The sequence below is a fragment of the Gymnogyps californianus genome, chromosome 14 (assembly GCF_018139145.2).
Source record: "Gymnogyps californianus isolate 813 chromosome 14, ASM1813914v2, whole genome shotgun sequence".
In the NCBI taxonomy this organism is placed as follows: Eukaryota; Metazoa; Chordata; class Aves; order Accipitriformes; family Cathartidae; genus Gymnogyps; species Gymnogyps californianus.
In genome coordinates, this window is record NC_059484.1 from 7,876,976 (window position 1) to 7,902,408 (window position 25,433).

General features: G+C 38.3%; 1 protein-coding gene across 1 annotated transcript in view; it reads right to left on the reverse strand.

Annotated features, from left to right (window-relative positions):
• The window catches only part of GABRA1 (gamma-aminobutyric acid type A receptor subunit alpha1), a 41,381-nt gene extending 36,757 nt beyond the window's left edge, over window positions 1–4,624 (reverse strand). Inside the window, exons 1-2 of the mRNA XM_050905648.1 lie at window positions 4,587–4,624; window positions 2,210–2,297 (exon numbers count right to left, since the gene is read on the reverse strand). Of these exons, the coding sequence (XP_050761605.1) occupies window positions 2,210–2,283 (74 nt within the window). The 5' untranslated portion in view covers window positions 2,284–2,297; window positions 4,587–4,624. The remainder of the gene's footprint in view (window positions 1–2,209; window positions 2,298–4,586) is intronic.
• Window positions 4,625–25,433: the final 20,809 nt, after the last annotated feature.

Consider the following 25,433-nt stretch of genomic DNA (forward strand, 5'->3'; position numbering starts at 1 on the left):
TAATTTCACTTTAAAAAATAGGTTGATTTATATTTATTTTTCATACCTACAGTTGAATTTTAAGTCACAGACATTAATATTTTTTTTCTTTTATGCTTCCTATATGTTACCAAATCACAAGTTCTCCTGCTGGCTCCAGTGAGCTTTATCTTTCAAAGGATCATTCCTCATACCCCTTATATAGAATTGCAACACAGGTCCTTTCACTGGATTAAATTTTATATTAACACTCATTGTCAGTAAACAAGCTGCTGTACATACATATCTCAAGGATAGCAGAAGGTCATCAGGATTAAGGCGGCAAAAGGATATAAAACCAGTTCAGAAATTTCAGTGGTAAACAAATGAGTATGTTTGCAGAAGAGGTGTCAGAAAGATGGACTAGTGGCAGTGCAGTCGGAAAGGATGCAATACAATACACCGCTTCCATTCTGGGTGTCGCATTTGTCAGTACCCTTACCTGTTCTTTCCACCATTTTATCAGAGGTAAAAAGCACCGTTACGGCTGGTTTTAACTGACGTATGGCCACAACAGGAAGAATCTGAACATTTGTGTACATATGAAGTACACGGTAACTCCAGAGGGATTGTGATTTTTCATTCAAAACACACATATTAAAATAGTCCTAATGCTGGTTTTTTATGACAGGAAGAATGATATGGAAAGACTGTGTCTTTCTGTATCACAGACACTTTATCTAATTCATCAATTGTTTTTTATCATACAGGATTAACAGCACTCCAGAAGAAAAGGCAAGGGAAGCTACTATGACAAAATGGCTTTAGAAACAGATATATTTCATGTAAGGTGTGTATATTTTGAGGAAAAAGTGACTGTATGCGATTGTGTTTTCGTATTAAACCACGGTGTAATAAAAAACTGTGCACTAACTCCATCTACAGGTCATTATAATAGTGACACGCCATATAATTTTTAAACACTAGTCCAATGCGTTTTAATTCTCACTTTAAGAATGCACATGCATACATTATAGATATAATAAATATATGTACACATATATATGTACACATATCTATATAATAAACATGTTTTCACAAAATTCTCTAGCTAGGCCAGATGAAGTACTTCATGAAGACTTCAAATCTCACTTTTCTTAATATATTATCAAAATAACGGTATTGCTTCTAAAATGTCATGTTTATTCAATACAGCAATTGTTACATGAATCACCCGCGTTTATTCTTTTTTTTTTTTTTAGTGGAAACGCTTGTGCAGATGAACCTTTGCCCCTTGCCCACTCCATTCTATTTAAAATCTTCAAGGCAGCCAGAAGATAAGTTTATCTAGAGCTGCAAATAAATAAGGAGACACTATGGAGATCAAGGCACAAATACATCTTTCAGGGATCACTATTGACAATACAAAATTTCTACTGCTTTTTGGTCATTAGGTAGCATTATTGACAGGACATTAATATTTTTAAAATACAGAAGTATATCTGTGAGTCTTCTTAAACACCTTTACTGAGTTTTGAATTGCAGAGAGTACTTCAAGTATACTCCAAACTGCTTTACAGTCTTTAGTTAGTTAACCTACTAGTTGTTAGATGAGGTGTTGTATGATTACAAATTGTTCTTAATACTACTGCTATTTTTAGATTATGATTTCAACATATATTCCATAAACATTCAATGCCGCATGGTCTTTCAAACATAAACTGTTATGGGGTTTGAGCTTACAAAATTCTTCATCCAAGCAGTCTCCCTTCACCAGGAAGGTCTACTTCGGATTTGCAAAAACAGCTACTAAGTTAGGACACAATCCTGACCAATGAAGTGAAAGTTTTGCCTCTGCTTGCAGGGACAATAAAGTTACTAAATAGCACTTAAATGAGATTTTAAAAACTTAATTACACTTTTTTTTTCCTCTAAAGAAACTTGTATTTCTGAGCAGTCATTATATAAAAGTAGAAAGGATTGCACAGGTGTTTAAGAGGTAGTTTAGTTTCAATTTGTGTCAGAAAGCTTTTGCTTTTTTTCCTTCACAATATTGAAAAAAAGATGTCATGCAAACAAATTGTAGTTTCTTTCAGTCTTCCCTTAGTTAGATTTAGCTGGGATTTGAACAGCGATTAACCTCCCCCAATACACTTAGTAGTAGTGCAGCCCATGCAGTATTTGTCTTATGCTGCTATATTAAATTAAATGTTCCTAAAATATGTTGGTGCATTAAAAAATATCTCCCCACCTTCTTTCAGTCAGTGCATTCAGAAGGAGGCTCCAGGCCCAGACGCAGTCACAAAGCACCAGGATTCTCTTCATGGTGGGCTCTGAAACTAGAAGGAAAACAATCATCAACATCCCCTACATTAAAACAGGTACTGTGGAAAAAAAAGTCTGATTTTGGAAACGTCGGCAGAATAATTTGATGTCAGGCAATGACCTCACAATACTATAGCTCATGTCATTCAGAATGAGGGAGCACGGCCTTGGCTGTTCTCCTGTTTACCTTCTACTTTTAGACATAGAGACTTAGGGTGGGATTTATTTTGCGGTAAGGGTGTATTCTTGTTTGCATTATTCTTGAACTTTAACAAAACCAATTATGAGTTAAAGCTGCCGTCCCCAAACTCTGTGGCAATTCTTACTCAGTTTCCTCCTGTGTCGAAAATGTGACAAGGTGCCTCCAGAACATTTCCAGATAAACAAGTGTAATTGGTTTTTGTTTGACTTGAACCAGCCTGAGTCCTTCCAAACCTCTTGGAAGATGTCAGTGTGTGGTAGTGTGACTGAGGAGAGGGGTGCTTCCCTCACAGCCACTGCTTTGCTTTGATGTGATGGAAGCAACTTTCTTCCACAGATATTGCTATTCTCTTCCCTGAAATATTACTATCAGAGAAGGAGTAAAATGATCAGATTCTGACCCTGTGATCTGCTGCTACATATGCACACTAATATTTTTGTTGGGCTAAAGGGCACAATTTATAATCACACCATGTGCTGACAACTTACACATCAACTCCTAAATCTCTACTAGTCTCTGATTGCTGCTAGGAAATGTTTTTGCATTAGCAGCCTTCTCTCCAAATGTCTCCTGTCCTCTCTCCAGACTTCACTGAGTTACTCTCAGTTTACGTTTGAGTAAAAAGTAACACAATTCAGAAGGTTTCTTTCGCTTTCCAATAAACCATAAAATACAAAGTTAGCTGATATTTGTGGAATCGGTGTTCCAGATTCAACTGATTGCCCAGGAGATGCTGCAGGTCCCTTTACATATCTATATACTGTGTGCTGGAATCCAGTCGGTTTTTAGTATTCATTACATTAAATAAGGGCAACAAAATACGAAGCCTGTATTTTCCCCCAATGGTGAATTGGAGTTTTTTTGAATGCCTGAGGAAATGAAGCACTGTACATGGAAATGTTGCTGTGCCTTTAAATAAAGCTACCCCAATTCACTGCACACTCTCAGGGACAATTTAAATCAATAAAATATCATTACAAAGCGGTATGTAAGCAATGAGATATAATTAATGCGTTTATAGCCAAACGATCGGCAGATAAGGATTGAGTGGGGCTGAGCTAATCTAACTGGATAGGAAGGAGCTGGATGTGGCATGAAAGCGTGGATAAAGATCTTCGGGGACGAGACTGCATCTTAACTTGCCCTGTGATCAGCCCCCTTACAAAGGGAAAGGCAACATCTGTGGCTTCAAAAATCGCCTTCTCCCGGTCCTGCCAACTTCTGCCTTTGCAAAATGCTCCTCAGGATAAAAAACGGAAAGTGAATTATTCTGAACTATCTGGATCTGTCGAGCTCCACACTCGCCCCCCCTCCCAACACCACCCTCCGCTTCCATAAACCCATACAGGCACTATAAATCCTGGAGAAGGAAAGTTTCTTGCAGCTGGAAAAAGCAAATGTTAACAAAGACTTTCAAGGAGCGTTAAACACCAGCAGTTCCCAGACCCTGGCCTCCCCCAGCCCGCACCGCCTGTGAAACCAGCTCTGGTTTTCCCATTCAAAATGGGAGAAAGAGCCACGCTTCTGGGAGAATTTCAGCAGCACCCACTGGAAAAAAAAGAAAAAGAAAAAAAAACAAAAAACAAACAAAACAAACAAAAAACCCAACAAACAAAAACGGGCGAAAAAAGGGGGCATTTTGATGCATTTTTGACTCCCGGTGAGAGATTTGCCCGTCTCTGAGGCGCAAATCGAGACTTGTTTTCCTCCCGGCATTTCAACTTTGTATTTCCCCCCTCACCCTGAGAAAGCCACCCCTCCCACCGCCTCCCTCGGAAAGAAAGGAAAAAAAAAAAAAAAAAGCCCCCAAACCAAAAAACCTTTTCCAAGCGACCGGTGGTGGAAATCAGTCCACGCTAAAAAATAAATAAATAAGATAAATTACAATGCCCATCGATCGCTGCGGATTTTCAAGCTGGAGGGATAGGAAAAAATCACACCGACCCGGTGGTACCTGCGGAGAGAGGGGAGAGGAACCGCCGGCGCGCCTGGACGCGGTGCCCGCAGCCGGGAGCGCCCGGAGGGGTGCGGATGTGTGCCAGTGCGTGTGTGCGTGTGTGTGTGCGTGTGTGTGTGTGTGCGAGCGAACAGCCGCCCTTACCGGGAGCCCCTCGGGCGCGGGTCCGCGGCGCCGCTGACCGGCTCTGCCGGGGATGCCCTCCCGCCCGCGCGGCGCGGAGGCTGCGCGGCTCCGGCTCCGCCGCTCACTCCGCCTCGGCCATCGCCGGCGCCGCCGCCGCTCCGCTCCTCCGGGCTTAGCACCCAAATTTCTCTTCCCAATATTCCGACCGCCGCTATACAACAAAAGCTTTCTCTTTACCAAGACAGTAGTAATACGTCCCAGGGTAAACCGGATGTGAAATAGGCTGTGACTTCATGCCAGAGAGATTTTATTTTAGAAAGGAAGGTGGTACCAAGCTCTCATCTAGAGACCAATCCGCCCATTTTTTATATGCAGCACAATTTAACTTCCAGTGCTCTCGCCCTAATCCCTTTCTCTCTGGCTGCAGACTCAAATCCTTCTACAATCTGCAGCATTATTATTATTTGGGGGGGAGGCTGCACGGCTGGGGGGAGGCTGCACTGAGAATTTTTAGACACTTGCAGTTTACAAAACAGTCTATTTTAAGGGTCGTACATTAAAAATATAACCGATCTGCGTTAGCGCTTCAGCTTTGATCAAATATTTAATCGCGGCATAAATATGAATGAAGGCTCGCTAGAAATGTAGAGGATGCAGCACTACGCGTGTGTGCCTATAGACTGTGTATACCTATGGAGACCGGGCGGTAGCCTACGGATGTAGCCAGACGGGGACAGAGATGCTGTGCAAGCCTAATTAAACCCAGGTAACAGGCATTTTGGGCGAGACCCGTAGGAAATGAGCTCCAGGACCCGGTGGCTCTCCCACACCGTCACACGCCTGTTACCGGCAGGTGCCACGTCTGCCCGGAGCGGCCGCAGGCTCTGCCCAGGGCTGTGCGCGGGGGCTCCCAGCCCCCCGGCCCCCGCCGCGCCGCTCTCCCACGGGGCCGCCGGGGACCTGGAGGCGGCACTGCCCCCCGGCCCCCGTGGCCCCCTCGGTGCCCCGTAGCCGGCTAAAGCCGGGACGGCCCCCGCGCCCCGCCGGAGCCCGCGGCGGCCGCGCCCGGCTCGGTGCCCGCGGCGGGAGAGGCGCTCCCGGCTGCCCCCCCCCCCCCCCCCCCCGGGACACGCGTGTTGGCCCGGCCCTGGCCCACCTGTGGTCACCGAGGGGCACGGTTCTGCTTGAAGTTAACGTCAGTTAAACCCCCAGCCAGCGACCGTCCTCTCCTCAGGTGTGAGCAAACTGGGCGAGCTGGGCGGGTGCTGATACTTCTGCCGAGAAACAAGGAGAAAAGTTGGATGCATCAGGTACGGAGAGGTGTCGGGTGTGCCAGGAGAGCGTCACGCAGCCGCTCACCTGCCCACCACAGGTTATCGTGGCTTTAGCTCAAGGCACCTTTCATCAGCTCCAAGCCTTCTGCAGAAATGTCAGACACTGCTAACTGCCACAAACACAGCATGGTCAGCTGTCTTAGCTCTGTTTAGTGTAAAGCTAAAATGAACTCCTCAGTCAACAGTATCTGTTACTTATAAAGCACTACCAGCATCCGTGGGGTGGAAAAAATCCTTATATCGTATGCACCTACTGGATTTCAAATACTGTCTACTTTCCCTCTTCCCCTCTCAATGCCATTGCCGATCCAATTTCTGTTCCCGCCTATGATGCTGCTCCAAGGGAGGTCAAAATCCATGTATTTTGTCAGAGATAACCTGAATTGTAACATAGGAATGTTACAGTTAAACTCTCTGTTGCAAGCTTTATCCAGATTTTTAAATCAAATATTGCACATTCTACACATCCTCACAAAATACATGATCTGTTTGTCTTTGTAACAGCATGAGAAGGATTTGATGTGACCCAACAAACCAATGACATTCATAGCTAAGGCTGGCAATAACTTCCAAGGTGGCAGTCATTTTGGATAAGTGCCTGACTTATGACACTCTAAATGCTGCAATGATTTCCCTAAGCACAAGGAAAATAGAAATTTTGTTTATCAAAGTCCCCTAGTGCACCAAGTTCACCCAGTCATTATGATCAGCATTAAATAGCCACAGGTTATTTTAAAGACTTGCAATGGACTTTTTGCTTAGTTTCCTGACATTTCCAATGCAGTTCATCTCATTTTGATTCAAGGTTGTTAGCAGTGCACAGAAAAGTAGGGAACAGAAAAACCTACTGACTTCCCAAGGAAACTGTAAGTAGTGACTTTTCAAATCACTAGCGCATAGACAGACTTCTAGTGGCTAGAGGTATTTTCCAAATATGCAACGTTTTCACCTTCATTTGCTCTTAGCTAACATAATTTACTATGTTTTTATTCTTGCACTAAAGCATGAGAGAGTTTTGCTTAAGCAACAAGTAAGTTGAGGTCCTCAGCTGAGTTTACAAAAACAGCACAAGGGATTTTTATTAAAGTCCATGGACATTGTATGGCTGTAAAACCACTGATGTTCCTTGCCCTGTCACTAGGGCATTAATTATATCATCTACAATGACCTTAAACTATTTTTTCTAGATGAATAATATACATTTGCAAAAATAAATAAATGTTCAACATACCTCCAGTATTTCATTTTCTCCTTCATTCCTCATGAACAAAGAAATTGTCAGTACATTTGCTGTGTGTGTGTGTCTGTGATAGGTAGCTAGACAGACTGATGGGCTGAAAAGTGAATGATTGAATGGCTAGAGGTTCATGTACCTCTGTGCACTAAAATCCAAGCAAGTGGGCAGCTGAAGTAGTTTCAGAGCCCATGAGGCATAACCTTGCATCCTATAGTCTTCTTCTTGACTTACTTTAATTATTACATAAACAATGGCAACTGTCTTTATTTTAGGAAAGTGCCAAGGGTTACACAGGATGGTCTTTGCCTCCATGGACACAATTCTCGTACGCCAAAGGATGATATGTTTTTCTGAGTTCTCCCTGGGTGAAAATATTGACCTGAAATTGGAAGTTGCTCATTCTCACTCTAATTCTCATCTGCTCAGAAAGTAGGACAAAACTATTTTTCCTCCATGGCTGAGATTCCTGTCCATCAGTGCTCACACGTAACCCAGATTTTCCCTTTTCTTTTCGAAGGCTGATATCACAGTTATCATGTCATTCCACAGTAAACGCTAAAAACATTTGGATGTAATCAAACAAATAGGCTGTCTTATGATGGATTGTGGTAACAAAATAACTGTTTTTTAAGGGAAAAAAACAACTATAAAAGAAAATATAATTTGTTGTTACCAACAGAAATGCTCTTTCGAAGAACAAGTGCTAAGTGGGACGTGTCTTGCAATTCTTACTTTTTCCCTTTCCCATCCAAATTCCACTGACCTAATCCAAACACCACTAAGGGTAATGCATTTATCAAATAAGTCCATCTGTGGGGTTCAGGCACCTAACTTAAGAGGGTATCTTTGAAAATCTCAACCTATATATAGGAATGTGTATATTACCAGTGAGTCTTAAGGTCATATGATTTCATTCTTGAATGAATTGTTCAAATGAGAAAGGAAGGATGCATTTGAACTTATATCTCCAGTAATTCAATATCAGGTGATGTGCATCTCTCTGCGCAGTTTTACCGTCACATTTGGAAAAGGAAGATGTCAAGAAGACCTATGTTTTTTTCAAGCCAGCTTTATGACTCCATAAAGTTTTCAAAAAGAGGCTATGTCATTCATGGGACAAGGTAGTGTAGAGCTAAATCCTTTAAAAACAATATTATTAAATCTAAACAGTCAGCCAAAACGAACTTGGCACAGCGACTATGTGCAACGCTTTGAACCTTTATGTTAGTGCAAGTGATTAGTAGCAATGAAGTTAAACCAATTGAATCCTATTTTGGTAAAATATATTTATTAAATGATGGATTAAAATTGACAGAGAGAAAGATTTTTAAAGTAGTTAGAACAATTTCTGCTTTTGAATTTCTAGTAAGCACTTTTTGAAATCTGGCCTATTCCTTAAGTGCCTGCATCCTCTCTCTGTATATATATGCATAACATATATACAGAGCATTTAAATAGGTCACCAGGGAAGAATTTTTTTTTTCAGTGTTGTGGTTTTTACCATGTTGTTCTTTGTGTGTACAAAATATACATATGTTTTATTTTAGTTTAGGAGCATATATAACACAACTGAAATTCCACAGCAGAATGCTTTGACACAATGTGTCCTGAATAGCCAAGGGATTTGAATAAAGCAAATGAAACTCAGAGATTTACTGGCACACAGCAGATCAGATAAAGAATTAAAACAGAAAGACCATCTGCTCCAAAGCTTTGAACTCTGTTATTTACAACTCCTGCTCGTGTGATTAAATGGAAATATTTTGTTAAGTGTATGATTTGAATTTAATTTCTAATTTAATGTGTTTCAGAAATATATCGAAGAACAGCTATTGACCCTTTGGTAGACATAATGAAATTCAGTTGCTTAACCTTTTTTTTTTCCTTTAATTTACAGCCACAGTCAAGAAAACAGGACATATAGTTTTCAGCTAGTGTTTTTATAAAAGGCAAGTGATGATGTAAAAAAAAGTTCACTCTCGTTATGCCTCTTTCATTTTACAGTAAGGTTCTATTCATTGCCTCTTTTCTCTTCAAAAATTCAGTAGAAAGAGAAAGACTTCCAGGGAAATACAAATGAGAATCTTCATGAAAACAAGTTGCACTATTTTCAAAGAGTCACTCTGAGATACAATGCCCATTAAAGACACATGAATGTTCTTTCTAGATCTCTGTTGAAAATTGAAATTGGCACTTCTTTGAACTCATTATCTATTAAAAATGGAATAAAGATGTAAAATAGCTGATGCCCAGAAACTTAGAGATGATGATTGTCTCTTGAATTTTAAAGTCTCCAAATACAATATTTCAAACAGAAAACCCAATTACTTAGAAGTTTCTCAGACTTTCTAATCCACAGAGACAACAATTTATTATGTCTTGCCACGCTGTTGCCAAACATCACCATGAAATTCAATCCGTAAAGCCAGAAATGGAGGATTCTTTCCTGGATAATAATAGGATTTCTTGTCTGATGTCAAAAAGGAAGAATGGGATAATAATCTCTTTTCTAAAAAAAACACTGTGGAATTAATGAAAACCACCAAAAAGAACACAGGTCACAATCGGGAGCTTGTGGGGATTACAAGAGCCTGGTAAATCCAGTGGTGATCATTGACGAGATCTTTTTCAGGAGGCTTTTCCTGCAACAGCTGGATTTATCTACAGTGGAATACAAACACCGTATGTGTTTATCTCCTATGCTCTAACTCACTGCTTCTGATGAGGTGAAGTCTTGACTAGAAACCTACAACCTTCTGGAGTTTTCATAGTAACTTTAGAATAAATTCAGCACACCTTCTACAACTAGGAAGCTCTCCCCACAAAAAGGGGGGAGCTTACTCTTGTCATCCTGGCGTGGATGTCAGTCAGTTACCCTTCAAAAATAAGAAAATAATTTTGTGGCTTACTGTCCTTCCCGCTCTGCATTTGGAAGGAAAGATTTGTTTGGGACTCAGACCTCAGAATTACAACTTGAGGTTTGACACACCTAATGACAATTCATATTCCTACAGACCAATGAGCTAACCTGTATTTTCTATTTTCTTAAGCAATAGTATTGATCCATAATGATGATTTTTCCTAAAATTGGATAGGATAAAAATCTATGTAAGCAGAAGTTCTAGATTACTCCAAGTTCCTGAAGGCTGATACTTTTTTCCTTTTAAAAATTTATCTAATAATGCAATGTTTAGTGCATTAATAAGCCCTTGTTACTTATTATTTGTGGATAAAGAAAATAGATGACCATGAAAAGAAAGTGAGCAAAGTAAAAGAAATATTTACAGAGATAAGAAACAATAAAATACATTTTAAAAAATCAAGAAAAAAATCAGTAGGGAAAAATTCAGTTCACCATTGTCCTACTATAAGTATTTGCCTTTGATTGAACTAAAAGATGTAGAGTCAGAATATCTCAGCCTAAATTCAGAGAGATGCTTAAAACATGTTTAAATCCATCCCTATTCAGCCAAACACTTAAGAATCCACTTAATGCCACAGGTCATAAATATTCTTAAACTTCAGTGTGTCACACTAGGCTAAATTTTGCTGCTTTGCTACTTTGGAAGCCAAATACCCTGCTGACTTCTTAGGTGACCTTAGATACATTTAATTTCTCTCCCTGTCTTGGTGCCTTTATCTAGAATGACAACATTGCAACCTGTGAAGTTCAATTAGCCAAAATTCCTGTAGATTTCAGTGAGTGCAGTGCTAAGCTGAAGCTTTCCTGCAAATACCGTTTAGAAGCCACAGAAAAGTTTGTAAAGCAAAGGTAACACACATTAGCTTGTCACGTGCTGGTTCCCACTGTCATTTAGAAGCACACAGTGTTTGATTCACCCATTCCTCCTACTCCACTGCCTTCCTCACTTCTTAGAGATGGTGACAAGGAGGCTCTTCAGATGATTTTACCTTCCAGTTGGATACACCGTATGCTTCCTGACTGCTGATGTTATTGCATGGAGATGTACTTGCTCAACTGCAGTACACTGTCAAAACACTCTTGCATGCACTGTCCTGTTCTAGAGTTTGAAGTCTGCTGTAGAAACAGCAGAGTGAACATTTAAGTGATATTCAGATTTTCAAATTTAATTTTTGTGTGACCTGCTTAGTGCTAAAAATCCAGGTGTAGTCAGGCATAGCAAATACAGATGAGGAATATAGTGGGACAGTCATTAACAAAGTGATGTAATGGTATGATTTTACGCTTAGCTTTTGCACTCATCTCTTTTAAAGTCCTTATCCAAAAGATACTGACACAACTCTTCTGCATTTTCCTTCCATTTTAAAATTATTTATGTTTGGTTTTATACCTACTGAAGATTACACAGGCAAAACCTGTGTAATTTTCCCAGAACTGCTGTGCTGGGACAATTGAAGGTCCAGGTGTTAATGGCAGACATTTACAGGCAATATAAGAGCAGAGTAAGGTTGTATATAAGCTTTCCTCTGTCCCAAGGCTCCTAGTTTCTATGCATTTGGCTTCTAAGGTGCGTTCTTCCTGGTTTATTCTGTGGTTTATGTTGCTTGTTTTTACTGTTATAGATTAAAATCTGATTTATATGTTTTGAATTCCCTTGCAGAGCCCCCAGTGTTTGTCAGGCAGAACTGAAATTTTGATGTCGGCTAGAGAGCTGCTTGATGAACTTTTAATTTTTTCTTGCTCATTGTAACATACTGATTCAACTACATTTCCTGTTCCATCTGTTTCATTCATAGAAATATACCTCACAATAGTTATATTTATATGCCAAGCTTTGCAACATGAAATCTGCATTTACAATAGTTTGCATAAGTGGTTATATTATATTAGAAAATTCTTGTTTTCATTCAAAAGCAGCTGAACTAATTGCTGGGCCATAGAGGCAAAAACTCAGACAACTAAAAATCAATTTTTCTGGACATTATCAATGAATGTAAATATTAGTTGGAATTGAAACTGTGTTGTAATCTAAATCTGTGCTTTATTCTAAGGGAGACCTATAACAATACCATTTCTGAAGGTCTCTGATAATCCAAGATGATCCAAGTGATATTTTAGAATATAACCACTAGTTTTTAATGTCGAATAGCATAAACAGTTTTGTAGGTGTAAGGATTGGGTCCCCAGCACATGTAAACTGGCACAGCTGTGCTGAGTTCAGCTGGGTTGTTGCAGCAGCTGTGGATCTGGTTCCTGCCTACTACCCTGTTTAAAAAAACTAAGCAATTGGTATAAACAGCTAGGCTTGCTCAGGTGATATGTGAAAAGGCAGTCAACTTAATATGAAGCCATATTTAGCATTCATAGTCTTTATGTGCTGCTTTCATAAAAACGTTAGTGTTTACCTAATCTTTGTAACATGGATATTAGTGTGCACTTTTACCTCTTCTGAGATTTCATGTACTGATATTAATCTGGTTTTGTTTTAGAGCTCAAACTGTTACTTAGAAAATTATGAAATGTGTCTACATAGAAACAGTGCCTCTTTAGTCAGTAGTGGCTCTGTAAAAAGGAGTATTGAGTCTTTTCTTTTTTTTACTGTTAATCAAGAGCAAAGTAATTGACCTTAGAACAATATTCAGGCTAACTATTCACTGGCGTGACTGGGAGGGAAACTACTTTTTTACTTACATTAGTTCTGCTGTGGGGAAAAGAGCCCTGTATTTTTGAGAGTAACTCAGTGGTATGGTTGTGGAACCACCTTTTCAATTACCACTGTCGGTTCTTACTGAAGGGAATGAGAGTGCACAGGCTTTGAGCAAAGAAATGTTATTATTGGCAATATTTCACGGGCTGACAAGAAAGTTGTTTCTCATTTTGTGGTAAGGTAGCAAGTAAAGGAGTCAGCTGTTCATTCTGAAAGTAAAACTCTGCTCTGCAGGTCATTAAAAGCAGGGTTCATCTAACCCATCTTCAGCTCTGACTAATTAGATCCCTAAATTCTCACATAGACACCATTTGTAATCAACAGGGTGATAAGATGGCTCAGTTTACTTTTTTTAAGAGATTGTTGAAATGGAATCATTTTTTCATAGGGATGTATCCCATTCTACTAGAGAATACTAATAAACATTTAGCTAAAACTTAGTTACATAAATGTAACAAAGGATTGTAAAGTCAGGCCTATAGAATATTGCTGCTGTTTTGTAGCAGTTCTGGAGAGTTGGGTTTTTTACAGTTTTTTATTTTTATGTGATCAATTGACAGTTCAAGAAAAATATGCAACACAATAGTATTTTGATACTGAGCCAGGTGTGATGCTGTGATGATATCCTCCATTTTTTCAGGATGAAAAACCCAACCATATTAATACAAGATTACTTGTCAAGAGTGAAAATTCTTTCCTCATTGCAAACTAAAAGCGGTGTTATTCACTAACATATATAATTCAAGCAAGAATTTGAGAGGCCTAAATGTTGAAATGGCTTCAGTCTGTATCACAAAGCAATTGGCACGTGGCATTTGTCTTATCAGTAGTCTGCAGCAAAATCTTTAATCACTTTGTAGTGGTGGTGTCATGAACTTTCTCATCTGTTAGGGATGCCAACGGCCCTATGACTGCAAAACTGCTGGTATTTTCTTTGATTACGCATAGTGATTTGCTCTAGTAGCTAAAATATATCAAAGTGTGCTTTGCCTTGGATAACAAAGAGAGAGAGTAAAAAGGCCCTTGTCTGAAGACAGTGATACAGACTAAACAAGTGGGACAGCAAACCAGCATGTGCCTGCAAAATACAACTGGTTAGTCAACAAAATTGTAGTTATTGAAACCTCCTAATGCTAGATCCTCAGCAGAGAGCAACTAGAAAGGGCTCAGCCTTGGACTTCCCCCCACTCCCCATAAAGAAGCAAAACAGAAGGAAGGAGTAAAGAGAGTCTTCTGAAGGCAAAAAGTTCACTAGCACAAAATATCTGCTGTACAAAGTAAGGTCTGTCAAAACTGCAAATTTTGTTGTCTTTTAGGAGAATCAGCCAAAGGTGGTTATGGAAATAATTCTGTATATCACATATATTTTTCTACCAATTTTTTCTTCAAAGAACAGAATATGCACTCTTCATACTTCCTCCCACAGTTTTTCCATGAACTTTTTCTTGTTTTATTTTTTCTTTGTTCTTGAAATTGAGTAATATAGAAAAAATTATCAGTCACCTAAGCCACTCAAGTGTTTTTCCCTGGTTTTGAAATACATGTTCATCAAGCATAATCATTTCTACTGTCTAATGCTAAAACTTCTTTTCCATGAATATATTGTTGTAGACACACACAGGAGTGGGTAACAGGTTGTAGTTCAGCTTTTCCCATTAAAACTCCAAGGTTTTTATTTTCTAGGTAGCATAGCAGGAATGCACATATTTTCGAAATTCTTGCAATCTAAAAGCTGAAAAATAATCAAAATAAGAATATACTTCAAAAGCAAACTTGAAGACTTGATTCCATGAGGGATATACCACCTTTAAGGTAACAAAGAGGGGGTATTCCCAGCTGTGCATGGCCCTGTGGCTCATGCTCATGTGCTGACATTGTCCATGCACTGTAGGAAAAACCCATTACATCCTACCAAGGGAAGATGCAAGGAATCATCTTAATCCTGAATGCAGCCGGGCATCTGGGAATTTCTTAGATTTCCTAGGGATTCATAAATGGGATAATTAAAGCAGCAATTGTACTCTTGCTTGCTTCTTCTGACCTGATGAGTACTTACTCATAGTAACAATGTCCACTGTAGAAAAGCACTTGAGTCAAAGATAGCTTTATTTAGCAACTCGTTATCTAAAAGATGCATTTTTGCTAGTGTTTTATTTGTATTGTGTGACCTTTTGAACCAAATCTGGCTATTCCTATTTGCTGCAGTTTGGCTCACATTAGGGAGGAGTCTCAGAACATGGAAATTCAAATCATTACAAATGAAATAAAATCAGATGATAGTCTCCAAGTATGTATCTGATATGCTTCAGTAGTTAATGGATATTCAGCCCATGGGGCCAGACTAGAAGTAACCCTCTCAAAACGCATAAAGGTTGGGTGCTGATCCACGGCATCAGCTGTTTTGCTCTAGATATCTCCATCTACTCGTTTATGGTACTTGATAACGCAAAGCCAGCCTATGATAATTAGATATTCATCATAAATTTTATTTTGTATTACTTCACTCTACCTTTTGCTGTGTATTTGGGACTGATATTATAGATATTAGGCATGCTAATATCCATGTCCCCAACCCTCAAATTTCTTTTAGGGGATGGATCTGCATATACCTGTGTATGGTTATGCCAGCCATGTGTTTCCCTGGTTTAGAATGTTGCCTCCCTGCTAGCAGCATCCTATGGAGCTCTGTCTTTTTGTTTTTCCATGCAAGAATAGGCCTCAGCTGTGTAGAATAGTCAGTGTTGTCTGCATCGTCAGATCTGCTCGTTGTCCTGAACATATTAACTGTATAGGATTTTCAGTAGGGTCCTAGTATCAGTTTCATTTTTCCCTTCCCTGCTGTATGCTGGCATTTTTATGTATATTAGGAAAAATGAGATCAATCATGCAGATTTATTGAGCAAGTACAGTTAAGCAGTTTGGGCAAGACTCCTTTAATTTGTTGGGTTCTGATTTTTAAAATAACAAAAAGTACTTTTTACAAACTCAGACTACCTTGATAATTATTTAAACCAGCAAAGTCAAATACTCGGAACTGTTGGCTCATCCTCTCTAGCAAGTCAAGGAATTTACAGTCATGTAGCCCATCCTGCACCTTACTTCCACTTCCCTTCTGAAACAGACCTTTCAGTTTACTCTATTGGAGTAGGACCAAAGGTCCTTCTGTAGAAGCAGGATTATCGAGAATATCATGTGAAGTCATGTGTTATGACTAGAAAGAGCTAGAATTGATATTTCCAGTTGTTATAGTTGTGTCAATAGGTACTGAGAATCAGGACATATATTTGACAGCAGAGTAAAGAGCTTTAAGTACAGTTTGAACAGTATGGACCATTATCTGGAATAAAATACAAAGCCATTTTTGAAAGCTAAAGAATTACCTAGCTTTTTCTCTATCAACATTTGCATGATTCTATAAAACTGCTTATGTAACTAGTCAATGATTTATTTGCATGACTTAGAATGCCACCCCCCTGTGAGCTGTTCTCCCATGTTCTGGTGGGGGTTGAGGGAGAGGAAGGTTGGATTTCCTTGTCTTCCATTTGTCTCATTAGAAATATGAAGAAAATATTTGGTTCTTCGAACAAAACAAACCCCCCAACCACCTCAGCACCTGACAATAAACATCTCTTAAGCACTGGTCTACAAATGCTATGCAAATATCTGTTCTTAAGCACGTTAGCTGTGCCACTGAATTAGTCAAGACTGCCTACTGTATATTCCTGTGCCTTTTTAAATAGAAGTTTAGGACTTTAAAAAGGTTTCTCAGATGTTCTGTGTTGGATATTGCTGTAAGGGGGGGGGGGGGGTGGGTGTGTCTCTCCATCCGTCCCCCCTGGAAATCCATTGACAGAACTTTATAGTAATGGTGAGATAATTTCTCTTTCTGACTGTGTAAATAATCACTAAAAAAATCAACTACTACAAGAAAAAAAATAAGGCTATTCATTTGTATTTTAATTTATATATCTCAATTTTTATATAGCAAGCACTAACCAGTTAAATACTAACTGTGACTGAGCTTACTTATATAATTTAAACTGGGAAAAAGCATATAGCTTACTCCTCAGCAAATTAATTGTGTACATGTACAAGCTACTGTCAGAGTAAGACCTATTCTTGAAAATAATCTGATAATGACACTGTTTAGAAGTAGAACATTTCATTAAAGTGTTTCTTGACCTCAACCAGATTTTATAGAGCTAGGTGCTACAAACAAGGTATGCCTCTTCAGCTCTTGGGCTTGAGTAGGTGCATACATTTGAAACATAGTCAAAGCAAATGTTTAGTGAAAAACAGTCTTGGATTGACTCAAAACTCAAGTTGGCATTTCCATGTGTAATACAACAGAAGGGGTTTTATATATAAAATTTCTTCAACTATACCTTCCAGAATATTTATTGTATGTATATACTTAGATATAAATTTATTTACTAGTGCAAATCAGTGTGAAATGGCATGTGCCAAAAGCTCAAGATTAGAAGCTTGGTTTTAAGGTGTCTTTAGTGAAGAAACACAGGTTACACAGTTTCACAACTGTTAGCCTGTTTTCTTTTGTAAGTTTTGAGTTATTCAAAATATTATACAAAAATAGAAAAAGGATGTACACTAAATATAATTACTGTTATATAGTGAACAATACTGCTCCCAACAATGAACAGAAAGAAATACGAGTTGGAAAAAATTGTGTGCTAAAATTAGATTATAACTTAGAGTACCATTCACCCAAACAGATTTTACAGAGTTATAAAGAAAAATGGTTTTTGTAATTAGGGTGAATGAATGCATTTATTTCAGTATACCAAGTTAACACCTTTAGAGCTACTTCTATGACAGAAAAGCTATTTAAAGGACCACTGCAATGAAGAATGACTGACAATATGGAGCAGTACTGAAGGGACCTCATTAGTTTTTTACAGGAGAAAGAAATTGGAAAGCTAAAGCTTTCAGAGGGCAAGAGTCAGCCAATGTAACAAGGAAGTCCTTATAAGAACTGTCTGTTCACCTATTACATAGCAACCATTGCAGTTGAAATTCAAGCGAGAAGTGTCTTAAGATACTGTGGAGAAATGTGAAATATGTTTGTAAAATGTCCTATCAACAATGTCCTAATTCTGTTAGGACAGAATTATCTGTTACAGAATTTGACATAAAAATGCAAAGATGTAGACAGAGCTGTCCTGATAATAAGTAATAGGCAAATACTTATTTACTATAAGACATTCTTGTTTGATAGTAATGATGGTATCATGGTAAGAATTAAATATCAACATCAGATGCTTTTATGTCACTCATACAGTAGAAATAACTTAGGTTTTTTTATGCAGTAATTTGGAAGCTGTGCTTTACACTAGGTATCGAAGCTATTAAGCAGTAGTAAGGATCCAGAACTGAACAGGTATTTCAGATAACTGTACTTAATCTGCATTTAAAATTAGCAAAAAACAACAACAGAAAACCACCACAGAATTAAATTTATGTTGAAGCTCTTTAAATTTGCTGGGAAATATGCTGGATTCTTCCATTGTTATATCCACATAAGAAAGTTTGTCCAGTAGAGTGACAGGGGACAGGCAATTAATAGGAACGCACAATAGGCAAAATCTCTTCGCCTTGTCTTAACACAGGTTTACTGCCATGAAGGAAGACATTTTAAGCCAATGAAAACTGTAAACTTTAAAAGATTCTGAAAGGTGAATTGTCACCCTTTCTATCTCTGACCTTCAAGTATAGTATTCACATGTATTCTCTATTCCTCGCTAATTCTATCAGACTTTTTAGTGTAGCATACAACAGTCCCTATTCTCATCAGGGGAATGAAGGGGGATTTTATGCCCTACAATCTCTGACAGGATGTTTTATTTTAGTTTTTCTTGCCTCACCAACAGGCAGCACTCGCAGGACTTGGTCCCAGCATGGCCTGTGCAGAGGGGTTTGTGCTTCAACAAAGGGGCAGGACTCCATACCCTTGAGCTTGTCGTAACAATTGTGGAAACAACTTGTGACAGCTGAGAGTGTGCATCCATTCACATTAATTTAAAGCATATAACCATGAGACACAAACTTGCCAAGTTAAAGAAATTTTGTAATAAAAAGCATACCAAGAAAAAGAAAGACAAGGCTTGCACAGTGTCCTGGTTTCAGCTAGGACAGAGTTAATTTTCTTCCTAGTAGCTGGTATAGTGCTGTGTTTTGGATTTAGTAGGAAAATAATGTTGATAACACACTGATGGTTTTAGTTGTTGCTAAGTAGTGTTTATACTAAGTCAAGGACTTTTCAGCTTCTCATGCCCAGCCAGCAAGAAGGCTGGAGGGGCACAAGAAGCTGGGAGGGGACACAGCCAGGACAGCTGACTGCAACTGGCCAAAGAGCTATTCCATACCATATGACATCATGCCCAGTATATAAACTGGGGGAGTTGGCTGGGAGGGGTGAATTGTGGCTCGGGAACTGACTGGGCATTAGTCAACGAGTGGTGAGCAATTGCATTGTGCACCACTTGCTTTGTATAGTTTAATTCTTTTAGTATTACTATTGTCATATTATTATTATCATTGTTTTTCATTCCTTTCTGTCCTATTAAACTGTCTTTATCTCAACTCACGAGGTTTTTTTCCTGATTCTCTCCCCCATCCCAGGGGTGGGGAGGAGTGAGGGAGCGGCTGTGTGGTGCTTAGTTGCGGCTGGGGTTAAACTGCGACACACAGAAAGGAATAAGCAGAGGTGTGGCACCATAGCAGGAGAACCAAGGTGAAACAGTCTTGATGTAGCTATTGTTCCTTTGAAAATATGGCTAGCTGTGAACTGAATTCTAACATGCTGGTCCTTATACACAGTTGTTAGACCTTTGGATAACAGATGTGCTTCTGAATTAAGCTAAGATGAGAGTAGATCTAACCAGCAAAACATCTTATGGATCTTGCTGTAACAAAACATGGAGAATTGAAAGTCAAAGCTATGAAACACTGTCAAATTTGTATTAGAAAAAATTTGGAGCACTGTTAACAGGCCTGGTCTTGAACTTTGCATCCATCACTTTTGTAAGCCATGTTTGTTAAATTCCTCTACAGAAATTGCTCTTTAAAAGAGCATTAACATTATGTAATTTCAATACATGCAGTATATTCTCAACTCCTAGTCTTAACCTCCCAGCACCGTTCTTCAACTATTAATACATTTAGTTAAATACCTTCTTATACAGGGCTAGAGAGGTAGTAACTGTATGCCATGGATGAATTACAGAAGCAATTGAATATTCCAAAGATATATTTATATTATGACACTTTCCATCAACTCAGAATTTGCAATTGTTTGCTTAGAATAGAAAGTACTCAAAAATCAGCAAGTAAATCAAGGTTTCTGAAATTCAGTGCCATATCATGAAAATCGATGTTTAGCCATTACAAAGGATCAAGATTTTATCTTTGGTCTAGTTTTGATGGCATAACTATAGTTCCATTTATATCGTATGTCCTAGGGTATTCAGGATCTCCCTAAATCAAAGCTCAGGGAGCTCAGTAAGCTTTATTTATCTTGGATGCTCATTAGGCAGAGAATGGGTATGCTCTTGCTCTTAACGAATGCAGTTCTAAGTGTCATTCCTGTCTCTTGGCCTTTTAGGAGTATTTCCAAAGTCTTGTGTTGGAATTCAGAGGAATTAGTATATAGACTTGCTTGGGATATTGGCACTTGTCTTGCTCCCACTTCAAAGCTCCTTTCAAGAATCTTCAGAAGACTGGGACAAGGCATGCGTAGACAGATAACTAACCTTCCCAGGAAAAATGCCTATGTCTTTTAGGAGCAGTTTTGCAGGTTTTAATTTTTTAGTAACACTGTTAAGAGAGCTATAAAAAAAATGCACTCAAAATACCCTAATTTTTCTTCAGTATCTCCAGAATTTCAAATCATACCTCCTAGCCCTAAACAAGACAAGCACCAGCATTAAATTAATCCTTACTTTTTCCAGCAAAATTATTATACGGAGTCTACACTTTACTAACACAGCTTCTGACCAAATAAGTAAGCCACAGCAAAAAAAGTAAACAAATACATGAGTTTATAAAGCAGATTCTTTATAATATATATGTATTATTTTTAAAACAAGAAAAAATTTTTTTAAAAAGCCCTTCTTTTTATTCTTCCCATCAGGACCACGAGACCTGCTAACATTCACATCCTGTCTCATGAGATCCAGCCAATAAAGTCAGTAGGCAGGATTAAAGCACAGGAACTGATAGAAAACATGAAACTTCATTTCTATTCCTTTCCTTTGCACAGTTACATCTAGAGAACAACCAAAGATTTTTTTACCTTAGTTTTTCTTGCCATGGTTTTTCATGTGACTGCTGTATTTCTCCCAAGTTCAAGGAAAAAACCCTTCATATATAGTATGATAGTATTGACTGTCAATACCTGTGATTTGTATGTCAAGATATAAAACTTGTATGGATGGACAAGCTTCTTTAGGGTGTTATTTTCCATCAAATCGATGAACAAGAACTACATTCTGAAGATAATATGGATGAGATTTCAATAGTAAGGGAATAATGTCAGCTCTCTGCCCTTGATAAAATACAAGGACCTGACATCTGTTTGATCTTATTCCTTGACAAAACTGGCTCGTTGCCTCTAGAAAAGCTGAAAAAACCTCTGTGAAGCTGAACCTTGTGGTATCTGTAATTATACATTCAGGAGTTCATGTTTCTGATAGGATGCTCAGAACCAGATTAATCTAAAAGTGTGCACGTTCTCAAAGGAAAACCGAGCAATTCTTGCAACAATTTTTTGTAGCGGAAGAACTTTATTATGGCAAGGAAATGTCTCTCACCCATGCTATTCACTATTGACATACTGTATACGTACATACATATATGAAATGTTACTGACAGCCAAATGGCCAAGAAACCGCCACAAAGGCTGGTTGCAGCTGCCATTTTATGATGGTGGTTTAAAAGTGGCATAGCTCCCTATTTCTATGGGCTGCAAGCATGGTGCAATTTCACAGCACAGGACATAGCCTACACCAGGCTCCACACTTGCAGGGCCAGGCAGCACAGCTGCTGGAAGCCATTTCACACTGTTGTGAAGTCTGAAGTGCAAGCGTATCCTTAGTATTAACACTCTTGGGGATGCAAAAGCTGTAACAGTGAAGAAGTGCTACATAGCTACATACGAGTCTTCTGTCCAAGAGTTCCCCAATCTTGTAACCTGAGGGATGTAAGGGGAGGACGTGTTTCCTCCCAAACAGCTCACTGGCTTATCCCCCAGGGCCATGTTTCTTGTTTGAAATTTGGCAGTGGTGGGCAGACCCTGAGATTCTTTGGGTGAGATTAAAAATGTAGTTCCAGATTTAACTTCAGTATTGTGTTTCTAATACTTATTTCTATACCTAACTTTGAGCAATGTGTTAATACAAGGCTTTTGTGAAAAATTATGTTCTCTATAGGGTTCTTCTCTTTAGCTGACATGCTTAGACATATTCAGAGGGAAAGTGGGTTTTTTGGGCATATGGTAAGACTCAGATAAATAAAAAAATACAATGCCTAAAGAAAAGGTGCAAATCTTATAAGTTTTCTGGCAGTAGATGCCTCTAGCAGTATGCTGGGGCATACCAGCCTTATTTGAGAGATGCCGCTGATGAAACTTATAATACAGTGTCATGACTCTCTAGGTCTTGAAAACTTTCCAACCAATTATGTCACCAACACAACTGAAACCAAGAGGAAAAATGTTCACTGATATCGAAAGCAGACAGATTTGGCTGATTTATTCTTAACCTGCTTAAAATATGAAGTCAGCCAAGATCATGTGTGAGGGTACTGTAATGTAATTGAATCCATTTTGGGGAGCAGGTATTGATAACAAAGATGCTGGAAAAAAGAATTTCCTATTCAAAAGGACATCTACTTAAAAATGAATTTCCACTTATAAGTCTTGTTAGACCTTCTAATGAAGTACTTGTATACACTGGCTAAATATACTGCAGAAATTGTTGCCAGTCCGGGTGTGATTGTGTAAACTGAATACCAGAAGTTGCTTATGGTCACGCTTTAAACAGGCCATCAAGATTGTTTCTTTATTTAGACTATATGTCATGTTAGACATGGCAAACTCTAATAAAATCTGAATGTATATTTTTGATCGGGTAAACCTTGAAAAGTCTCAGAGGTTCTCCATTATTGTTAAAGTTACATTAACATAATAAAAAGGCAATCTTGCATGTATCGTTATAGAGTATAAACCCTGGTCTTTTTTTTAAACTTATAATTGAATGTTCTTTTACATAAACATTTCTTTACAGCACAAGAACATAACAATAGTAAGTTGAAAAATACCTTCTAAGATAATCAAACCCACATATACATTTGCTAATGTATTCTCTTTGTAGGAAAAATTGATCAAGTTAGGGTTTGCTTTTGAGAGGTTTTAACAAAACTTGACATTTGGTTCAAAACAATTCCCCATTATCTCTGAATTACCTTAGTTAACTTTTTCTCAGAATTAGTAAAATATCATTAAATTACATGTTGACTACCCAACTCTATGTAATATTCCTCATGTTAAAAATTGAAAGGGGATTCTGACATCAAAGTGATTTCTAGCTCACTCTATCGCTTACACAGACATGCAGATTTCTTAGCAGGCCGTTTACTCCAGGGATGGTGGCATAATAGATTCACTAGAGTCCCAGGTAAGAGTTCATGGGTTGTAGTAAAAAGAATGCACTTTAAAAGTGTGTTAATCATAATGAGGAACAGTCAAGGAAGAATATTTTTTTTTCTTGTATTTTTACTTAAATTTGAGTACTGAAGAACATTCTTAAAATACAGTAAAGTGTGAGTAAGTATTTTCAGAACGGATCTGTTCTGCTACCAGACTCATATTATTCAAAATAAAAGAAACAGTCTTGCAGATATTAGTGTCATTGGTCTAATCACACAATTGAAGATGCTGAAATGCATATGTATTTTTCAGGATGAGATGCAAATGACATAATAAATAGATTGAAATTGGGCTGTCTATAATTAAAACAAAACAGAAGTTTTTAAGTGCTTCCCAATTTTAGTCAATGGCCAGGTAGAAGTGTTCAATTTGGAGATGAAATGCTTATTGCTTGATTCTGTGATTACAGAGTATGATAATTAAAGGCTGATGAATGATTTATTAGTTCTCTTAAAATATATACCATCACTTTCATTTTAGCTTCTACTCCTGTTCACTCACTGAGCTAACTATAGATTTGAAGGTTTGGGGGCTTTGCCAGAGATTGTATTGTCTATATTTATAACACTTTTAAAATACCAACTGATACCTTTTTTTAAAGGCAGTTCTCATTAAGCTTCTATTCTTTTCTCTGCTAGTCTCCTTCCTATTCTGTGCTCAGCATAATCAAGTATAAGCACCTATGAGCAGTGAAGTAGGAGACACCTACAGTGTCTTGATGTTTTCCACCTCCTCCTGTAACTCTAGCCGTGCTGGCTGGGACAGCTAAGCAGGCCCTGGAGGGGGGCAAAACCTTGTTCTGCTCCTGTGTTTCTTTGTGGCTGAGTTGCATTCATTTCTGTGCAGTCAGCTTGAGATACACATCCTCTGGGGCTTATGAAGCCCACTCGCCTACTTCAAGACTGAGTTGGGGCCAGAAGCGGGCATGAAAGTGAAGTCTTTCCAAACGAATTATCAATATAGCCATATTCTTCTGTGGCCTTTGGCCTGAAACATGTAACTTACTTAAAGTATATAAAGACTTCCAGTGAACTCAGAGGAGCTGGCACTTAAGTATTTTACTGAACTGAAGCATCAATCTGGATATTCTCTTTTTGATTGTCTTCTGTTGTTTATGTAATATATATTTTTAATTGGTTAGATCCTCTGTGCAATGTGAAAGATAAATGGCAAATAAAATTCATAGGAATTGTGTAAAGGATTTTAAATATTTCAAATTGTAGTTAACGTCTAACAGTATATAATCCATACTGTATGACAAAGTGAGAAATGGTTATTTCTGCTGGGATGAAGTTTTAGTAGCTCAAATCCAATTGTGTCATTAAATGAAATCATAGATTCTGTTGTACCATTGTGCATAAAAGAAATGATATTCAGAATAGTCTTGGTCAGTATCTGCTCTTTGAAGTAGATGTGGACTTGCAGGATGTGTGTACACATGTGTGTATATTTAGCAACATATATGTGTATGTGTTGGTCTCATTTTATATCTGATTAATTCAAAGCAAACTGATATGACTATCTGATCTGTAGCCATGAATACTGAAAAATAAAAATAATTATTATAAATTTATATTATTTAATATTCAAAGCTACCAGTCAGAGTGGCTTTTTTATCTTTAACCACAAGGAAAGCCTTGGCTGCAGAGCCTTTGGGAATAATTGTAAAGAAATTCTCTTCTCGGTGCAAGAAAGGGAGCCACTATAATGACCTTTGATACATTAGTAAAGCGAGCTGTGTTTTCATACCCTTCCAGAAACTATAGTTCATATGGAGACATCTGAAAGGATTTGGCAAATTATTTTGGCACTTTAACATTGCTAATTAGCAGGTCAAAACTAAACAGAGCCAATAGGTTTCCTCCTACTTTTTTCCAGGTAAAATGTAATATCCAACAGGAATACTGAAGCCTAATCCAATGTCATGTGTAACCGTCAGAT